At 38.2% G+C, this 9,411-nt stretch overlaps 2 protein-coding genes across 2 annotated transcripts in view; both read left to right on the top strand.

Moving 5' to 3' along the window:
- Window positions 1-706: 706 nt before the first annotated feature.
- LOC106529854 (alpha-1,3-mannosyl-glycoprotein 4-beta-N-acetylglucosaminyltransferase C) lies at window positions 707-2,574 on the top strand (the record flags this gene model as incomplete). Its single annotated transcript, XM_014025374.1, is given in 3 exon segments — window positions 707-848; window positions 942-1,089; window positions 1,172-2,574. Coding segments are annotated over 3 exon segments (1,434 nt in total). The 3' UTR covers window positions 2,329-2,574.
- A 3,729-nt stretch (window positions 2,575-6,303) lies between these two features.
- rnf141 (ring finger protein 141) overlaps window positions 6,304-9,411 on the top strand; it is a 9,533-nt gene continuing 6,425 nt past the window's right edge. The window contains exons 1-3 of the mRNA XM_014025375.1: window positions 6,304-6,390; window positions 8,433-8,622; window positions 8,991-9,099. Of these exons, the coding sequence (XP_013880829.1) occupies window positions 8,486-8,622; window positions 8,991-9,099 (246 nt within the window). The 5' untranslated portion in view covers window positions 6,304-6,390; window positions 8,433-8,485. The remainder of the gene's footprint in view (window positions 6,391-8,432; window positions 8,623-8,990; window positions 9,100-9,411) is intronic.

A 9,411-nucleotide genomic window follows, 5' to 3' on the forward strand; every position in this document is an offset into this window, starting at 1 on the left:
TATATATACATACATCGAAGACCCTGCATCCTAATGTTAAAGACATTAGTTTTAGACTAGTTGTCCTTCATCAGCAGACGTTTTTTATTTAAATATATTTATTAATACCTAATTACTAATATTTACAAAGTTATACTAATCCGCATGTGTCAAACTCGAGGCTCGTGTGCCAAATGTGTCCTGTCATGGCATTTTATTTGGACTGGGAGAGTTTCTAAGGTATTTTAATGTCTTAAAATAAGCGTATGCTGCTTTAAAGTCAGTATCGACCATAAACTACATCTCCAATGTTTAATATTTTACCCGCAAAATGAGAGTATCTCACCACTAGGTTGAGGTGCACATGGTTCAAAACAGCCGGCAGCTATCGGCAGCTACTTTTCAACCCTGTGCACCTCAACCTAATGGTGATACCATCATTTTGTGAATAAAATAATCAAATTTAGTTTATGGCCACATTTGTGACTTGAATTTAACACATGTGCTCTACTGTATGGAGTGCAACATTTGTAAATCTACTAGCTTCATTACAATTCCTCATTAATGTAAGTTTTGTAATTATTCACAGAAATTTGCCTTTAGTATTTCTTTCAGTGGCCTCGGGGTCCACATAGATTTATAACAAAAGCTGTGATTTCACCATCTAGCTCACTGCGCTTTACTTCAGCTTTTAATCATCAAACTTCTGCTCCTCTGTGATTTTCAGAAGTGAAGCGGTCATGAGGCTGCTGTGGAAGTTTGTGGACAAGATGAGGTGCTTCAGGAAACGGTCCATGCTCCCAGTCCTCGTCTTCCTGGTCTCTTCTCTGCTGTTTTTCAACCTTTACGTGGATGATGGATATGTGTTGGTAAGTTTGCAACTTTGAAATTTCCAGTAAGCCTTTACTGAGAACCTATTTGTTGAAATGTTTTTTTGTCATTTTATTATATTTTTAATTAAGGAGGCTGAAAAGCGGCAGCTGGGAGAGACGCTGGTCCATTCCTCAAACTCTGAGAGATATGTGCACACCTTTAGAGACTTGTCCAACTTCTCTGGAACTATCAATGTGACATATCGCTACCTCGCTGGAAATCCTTTGCCACGCAAAAGTAAGTGTTTCTATCAGACAGACATTTTGTATAAATTTTAACAATATAATACAGAAATGAGTAAAGTGACTTATTTTTACAGAGTTTCTCACCATTGGATTGGCATCAGTCAAGAGGAAAAGAGGGAACTACCTCCTGGAGACGATCAAGTCCATCTTCGATCAGTCCAGTTATGAAGAACTGAAGGAGATCGTGGTTGTGGTCCATCTGGCAGACTTTGACCTGGTCTGGTGTGAGAACCTGGTGCAGGAAATCACCAGGAAGTTTGCTCACCACATCATAGCCGGACGCCTCCTGGTCATCCAGGCCCCAGAGGAGTACTATCCTTCTCTGGACGGGTTGAAAAGGAACTACAATGACCCAGAAGACCGGGTCCGGTTCCGCTCCAAGCAGAAYGTGGACTACGCTTTCCTTCTGAACTTCTGCACGAACCTGTCCCACTTCTACATGATGCTGGAGGACGACGTGCGCTGCTCCAGGAACTTCCTGACGGCTCTGAAGAAGGTGATCACCTCCAGAGAAGGTTCCTACTGGGTGATGCTGGAGTTCTCCAAACTGGGCTACATCGGGAAGCTGTACCACTCCAGAGACCTGCCACGGCTGGCTCATTTCCTCCTCATGTTCTATCAGGAAATGCCTTGTGACTGGCTCCTCATCCACTTCAGAGGACTGCTGGCTCAGAAGGATGTGATCCGCTTCAAACCCTCGCTGTTCCAGCACATGGGCTACTACTCCTCCTATAAAGGAGTCGAGAACAAACTAAAGGATGACGATTTTGAGGAAGACTCTATTGACATTCCCGACAACCCCCCTGCCAGCATTTATACAAACATCAACGTCTTTGAAAACTACGACGCCTCTAAGGCTTACAGTAGTATCGTTGATGAGTATTTCTGGGGTAAACCTCCGTGCACTGGGGATTTCTATATCATAATCTTTAACCGATCAGCCAAGATCAGCAGGATTAAAATTATGACGGGGACAGAGGATCGACAAAGTGACATTCTTCACCATGGAGCTCTGGAAGTAGGTCAAAGGTCCGTGGAGACCAAACAGGGAAGACAATGTACATCCTACATCACTTTAGGGGAGTTTAAGGGTGGGAACATTGAGGTTACTGATGTGGACCACAAGATCGGCTTTGACATTGAGTGTGTGAGAATAGTTGTCACAGCCAGTCAGCAGGAATGGCTCATCATTAGAGCGATCAGCCTATGGACCACACAACCTGTTAGCTAATTAAAAAGAAAATTAAAGACATCAAGCTCTTGAGTTACATTCTGTACGACTTGATTTGATTCAAAAAGTTCATTTTGAATTTTGTTGGTTTAGTGAACTCAAATCAGTCCATATTTTCTTGGGTTGATCAGAGAGATGTTATGTTTTTATTGTGATGTATTTAAAAAAATACAACAGTGTGTACACAGAGTCTTTATACTCATGTTCATTTTATGAGAATTGGTTTATAAAAAAAATTCAAAATTTGATGCTGCTGTCTTTTTTGGATCACATAAAAGGCACTCAACACACCTCATGCTTTAAAATGTTTAATTATATGTTGAGTGTCATTTTCTTAACTCAGATTTCATTTAATTTTATTTTTTGTTTGTTTTTTTGCTTCAGAATTTATAAATAAACAATAGGGACTTAAATAGAAAATTGTAAATGAGGTGTTTTCACAAATTAATTTACCAGCATTCAATTACTTGCCTCTCAGTTAGCTCTTAGAGTAATTGAGATCAGATTGAGTGCTGCTCTGAAAAGCTGTTTTCTACATTTGACATTAGAGTCTATCAAAATTTGGAGGGAAAAAAAAAGAAAACTTCAAATAAAGATTTAATGGCTCATTAAAGTGTCTGTGGATGTGTGGGTCTATGTGCTGCTGATGAGTTGTCAGAGCACTACTGAAAGGCTGCTAATATTAAAATAACAGCCGTCCAAGTCTTCAGCACAGGAGGGTAACACAAATAATTTCCTTTATTGTTGAAGCCTCAAGTCCAATTAAAAAAAGTTTTTACAGTAAAATACACAGGCAGCATTGATTAAAACATTTGTAATTTTTGCATCTTTTCAGAACAATAATTAAATACCATATCGATACATCATTTGAAATAAATATATGAATTAGAATCTTAAAGGATTTTTTGGAAGCCATTTTTTGAGCAGTAGCAACAAAAAACATGATTTTGAGCAAAAAATTAAAAATTAAAAAAGCCTTAATTGTTTCCCCCCCTCAAGCTATAGCAAAGCTGTTTTCCTCTCCAGCTGGGAAACCTCAATTCCCATTTACTATCTGAGGTTTCCTCTTTAAAATGGCATCAAAATTCCTTATTAGAACAGGATTCAGACAAAATGTCATTGGGTTATCCTGACTGAGAAGACAAATTAAGCCACGTCTGTCTGGAACCACTCGTGATATAATTATCAAAATGCACACTGTATTGCCAAAAGTATTTGCTCACCCATCCAAATGACTGTACCAGTGTACAAATCATGGTCCCTAAAGACATGGCTGTCAGAGTCTGGTGTGGATGAACTTGACTGGCCTGCACAGAGTCCTGACCTCAACCTGATAGAACACATTTGGGATGAATTAGAGCAGAGACTGAGAGCCAGGCCTTCTGTCCAACATCAGTATGTGACCTCACAAATGAGCTTCTGGATGAATGGTCAAAATAAACACAATCCTAAACGTTGTGAACAGCCTTCCAGAAGAGTTGAAGCTGTTCTAGCTGTAAACGGTGGACCAATGTCAAATTGAACCCTATGGATTAGTAATGAGATGTCAATTAAGCTCATATGTGAGTCAAGGCAGGTGAGCGAATACTTTTGGCAATATAGTGCAGATTAAAAAGCATGAATCTTTTCTGACCATGTGAGTGTGTTTGTTTCTTCGTATAGTTTTCTAATGATCAACTGAACAAATTTGTATAAAACTCTTATAGGTCACCACTGGATGTACATCAGCTGATATACTAACTTTTAGAGTCAGTCCATTCAGGAAAGCTAACTACAACTAAACGCTCCATAAGTAAACACAAAATCAGCTCAAACTTATACGATTTTACAAAGACTGAGCTGAAATGTGTGGGAGTAGCTGAGACTGATCCTCAACACATCAAATTACTAACTGATTGAGCAAGGCCTGTTTTTAAAAACTTTGCTTTTAACTATTGGAGTCAGCGCTCTGTTTATTAGCATCTACAACTGATTAATCATTAGAAACCTAAATCAAGATGGATGCCACAGCTAATCTACAACACAAAAATGGCATAACATGCTAACAATTACAGGTAATGTGGTAAACATTACGTGGTGGTCGCTGAGAGTCATCCTCAATGCAATATAAATCCTGTATCACTTTAGTGGAGTTTAAGGGTGGGAACCGCATATATGCATCCTCATGCATGTTAAGGTGTGGCTGTGGAGGCCACCATGACATAGACTTTGTTGTGAAAGAGACTGTTAATAGGCCTTTATTGTTTTCTGATGTAGGAGTCAAAATATGAAGTGTATTTTTTTAACTAATTTTAAAAGACTCTTTCAGTTTTTTTGAAATTACCATAAAAACTAAATATGAATATTTAAGCATACTTCATCTCTGGAAATCCAGTAACACTTCAGCTCAATCAGCTCTTAGATATCAGCTCAAGATTGAATTGCCTTTACTTTACTGTCCTCTGCTGGTTATTTGGCAAAAACTTAAAAAGGATTAAAAAATACACCATCATACATTTAATAGAATAGAATAGAATAGAATAGAATAGAATAGAATAGAAATGTTTGTAGCCCAGACTGAATAACAGATTTGACATAAAAGGCTTTACTGTGTTCAAATGATACTGTAGAAACAAAGTTAAACAAATCAGTAATTATTTTACAATATTTTACATTTAATTTTTCAGTAATAGTTTATTTGTCATACACTGCTCAGCTAGAAGCAGACAAGCAGTGACAGGTGGAGAAAGTAATGCTGATGATCTTGTTACAGTGATAGTCCTGCTCAGGTACATTGGTTCAGACCAGTTTGACACCATGTTATGTCTACATGAACACAGAGACAACAAAAACAACCCTTCAATCCCTTTAAAGCCAGTTTGGATAAAAACTGACTTCTGCTCATACGACCTGGGAGTGTTGCTGGTTTCATCTGTGCTGCGCTCTCTTGATTCCCACTTTCACTCTCGTGGTGGAAGGTCCTCTATACGTGGTTGCCTGTAAATAACAGATGGTTTGGCCAGTGATAAAGTCAAACTGAAATAAGAAAGTAAGTAAAGAGTTTTGCGTGAGACATGTGCCCATTTGACTGGATTTCTATTTTTATTTAACATTTACATTTTTCTGAGCAATAGTTGTACGGAAGCGTGTTGCTATCAGGCAGGAAAAAAAAAAATCCGAGCGCTATCACGTTACAACGTGATACGTATCTTGTTAAAACGTGATACGTATCTCGTTTTAACAAGATACGTATCACGTTAAAACGTGATACTTATCTCGTTAAAACGTGATAATTATCTTGTTAAAACATGATACGTATCTCGTTAAAACGTGATAATTATCTTGTTAAAACGTGATACGTATCACGTTTTAACAAGATACGTATCACGTTATAACGTGATAGCGCTCGGAATTTTTTTTTTCCTGCCTGATAGCAACACGCTTCCGTAATAGTTGTCATTTAATTTCTTTCACACTTCAGTTAGAATATTGTTGGGTTTTTGTTCCGTGTTTCTGTCTACAATAGCATAGATTTTGCTCTTATAGTGTCATTATTTTTCATATATTAGTCAGCTCCACTTTTTTGTTTATTTAGTTCTATTCGTTCTCTATTTTTAACCACTTTCTATCCATAAATCTCCAGCAGTCACATGTGATTACATCAAATATTTATTCCAAAATAATAAAGAGGGATGGACCTTTACCCATCCCCTCTAATATTAAAAATACAGCCAACGATCTCACAACCAGCACATTGAGCTTATAGTATACAAAACACTGTTTATTCCACATACAGCACAGCCCTCCAACTTTTATTTTTAAATAACATTGTTTTGTATTTTTAATGACGCTGAAAACACACTCAAGAAAGGAATAAAATGTTTTTTTTCTATGAAGTAGGTAAAAATGTTCGCATTTACTGTCAAAATAGAAGCTTTAATAACTGAGTGACGTTTAATAAAGTAGACAAACAGTGACGTCGTAATCTGGCGCCGCTGTTTGTCAAATGGCTAATAACAAGAAAGCTAACAGAAAAGCTAACGGCGGAGTTTAGATCCTCATACATCTAGAGTTATAAATCTGGTGAGTTCTTGTTATTTCAACCCTTTTAAGAAACCAAAAATGCCCCTTTTAAAACAATATGTTTGTCGTTTTCAACCATAATAACATGTTTTATAGTGACAGAAGTTTCGAGGAAAGCTTCTTAGCGCAGCGCTGCAGAGCACTGGATTTTAACAGGAACCTTTGTGCTCGAGTTTTTCTCTTCAAACACCAGTACCTCAGCTATTTATTTTTTACAATGTCGGAAAAATCCACACCGAAGTATTAGCCTTGCTAATTTAACTAAGCTTGTGAGTTGCAGTTCAATCACAAGAAGGTAGTTTTCTTTTTCATTTTATTAATGTTGTTTACATCGAGTAATAAATATGCGGCCCAACCAACTTGTGCTTTATGTAATTAAAAACTAATCACTTTGTAAAGTGTCAAGTGAACCGTATTGACTGCATACATTTCTGTGAATGTTACATGATTTATTTGTCCAGAGGGGCAAAATTCAGGCTTCTAGTCGAAACTGAGGAAACTACAAATTCAATAGACAAATAGTATATATACTTCTACTACATACTTACTGCAATTACCACATAGAGCTATCAGTTGTAGAATACCGATATGTACCATGTTTGTATGAAAGAAAACCCCAACAAATATTATTGAACAAAATAAGATTTAACTACTTTAACAGGTGGTAATACATCAATAGTTTTTCTCCATTATTAGTGTATTTACTACTTTTGTCTTTGTTTATATGTGTGTGCATGTGTTATTTTTGTACTGTATTGACCTATTCAAAATATAAATAAACAAACAAACAATACATATACAGTACATCTTGTGAAATGATCACACCCAGCTGACTGCATAAATCATGTTTTTACTTCTCCTGGGTAGAACTATGGTACACCTTTTTCAAGTTTAAAGTTTAGTTGCAGCATGCAGGGTTGTCATGTTGTTAAGTTTACAACAGTTATACTATTGAAGATAGATCAAAGTACTAAAACCTTTCTATGTAGTTCCAGCTGTTTGGGTGTGAGTAGGGTAGGATTATTGTCATTGCACAAGCCTGTACAATAAAACTGAGCATAGAAAGACATATAGGACAACAGCAATACAGTATACAGAGACAAAAACAATAATAAAGTAGGTATTGCACTTATTATCTATGGCTGGTGTTCAGAGTTTAGAAGGCCCATGGGATGAAGCTGTTTTTGAGTCTGTTAGCGCAGCTCTTAATGCTCCTATACCTTCTGCTGGACGGCAGCAAACTGAGCAGGTGGTGATCAGGGTGGAGGTGGTCTTTGAAGATCCTCTTTGCCCTGGAGAAACAGCAGTCCTGAAGATATTGACCAGGGAGGGGAAAGAACAACCACTTATTTTCTCAGCAGTCCTGATCACCCGTTAGCCTCTTGTTGTCAGCAGTGGTGGAGCCAGCAGCACCACACAATGGTGGTGTTTGCAGCCATGGTTAGCTCTCTCTGGCGGAGCAATAGAAGGTTACCAACAGCTTAATCTCCAAGTTGTCCCGTCTGAGTACTTTCAGGATATACAGTGACCTTTGTTGTGAATCGGTACAATAAAAATTAAACAGAATTGTATTGAAAATGACCCCATTTACCTCAATTTTAAACTCAAATAATCCCATGCTTGTGTGATTAAACACTAAGCTAGTTCAGTAAAGCTGGATTAGCTACACTGTGATGAAGGTTCACCAAGGCTTACAGCTGCAAGGCAGCGTACTTTTTAAATGGTTTTACTTAAAAATGATTTTGTCCTAAGAATGACTATCAATATGTAGCTCTGGGTTTAAATTGTTTCCCACCACATGGGAGCTACCCCTTGTGAGCAAAGCTTCCTGACAAACACTTGTAAATGTATGATCAGTTCACATTTCTCGTTGTCTTGTTTGAACCCATGTTTCTTTTATAAAAGTTCATCACAGGACTCATGTTAATTGTTTGATTCTTTTACAATGGAAAATCTACATTTCACAACAGATCAGTAAACCTAACACTGGCTATGCTATCCAGACAGTCCTGACTAACTAGTAGAGGTTGTTTTCCCACCAGGATCCACAGACGTGAATGAGGTGCTGCTCTCTGTAAGTGCTGCTTCTTCCAGGATGGGCCAGCAGATCTCAGGTCAGGCGGTCATGAGCCATCTGCCTGAGAAGCTGGTGAAACACGTTGGGCTGGTGCGTGAAAGTGGCTACGTCACCTATGAGGAGTTTCTGGCCAGAGTAGCTGAACTGAACGATGTGTGAGTCACAGCCTGTTAACCATGCAGAGTTGTTTAAGACACAGATTGAATCGAATCTATTAAATATTATTAAGCATGAACTCTTATGGGTGAGCTTTTCCTCTGTTCAGTAGCATTCCACTGGCAGTAGGTCTTACTTCTGCCAATGTAATTTTAACCAATTATCTCTCAAATTATGCAATGGTGCGGGAAAATGAGTGGGTGTGTCATGACAGTGTAAATACTGTTGTAGTATAAGTATTTCAGTTAAATCTATTTCAGCATGTTGATGCTTTAATATTCTGTTGACTTGTGTGTTATGATTAAAACTGCAGTAAAAATGATGCAGACTGAACTGTGGAGTTGAACCCTCATGTCTGTCCTCTCAGAACGGCCAAGTTAGCTGCTGGACAGCAGAAACACCTGCTGTTTGAAGTGCAGCCTGGCTCTGATGCTTCGGCCCTGTGGAAGGTGGCTGTCAGGATTGTCTGTACCAAGGTGAGAGCAAACTGCCAACAGGAACTTCTGCCAACACAACTGATGTGTGTGAGAAAGAAAGATGATGGTGAAACTCTGCATGTTAATGTGTGGGAGTTAGAGCTGGGCGATATGATCAAAATTTTATATCACGGTATTTTCAGCATTTTCACCGGTTTCACGGTATTTGACGGTATTTTTCTTTTCATCACAGCTCAGCTGATAATAAAATGTACAAACCCTGCTTATTGAGTTTTTTTTGTAGCTCTGTCTGTGTCTCTGTTTCCCTCCTCTGTGTCTGTTCTTCTCTGACTGGTGGTTGCAGACAGTAGT

The sequence above is a fragment of the Austrofundulus limnaeus genome, unplaced genomic scaffold (genome assembly GCF_001266775.1).
Source record: "Austrofundulus limnaeus strain Quisiro unplaced genomic scaffold, Austrofundulus_limnaeus-1.0 Scaffold471, whole genome shotgun sequence".
Taxonomy (NCBI): Eukaryota; Metazoa; Chordata; class Actinopteri; order Cyprinodontiformes; family Rivulidae; genus Austrofundulus; species Austrofundulus limnaeus.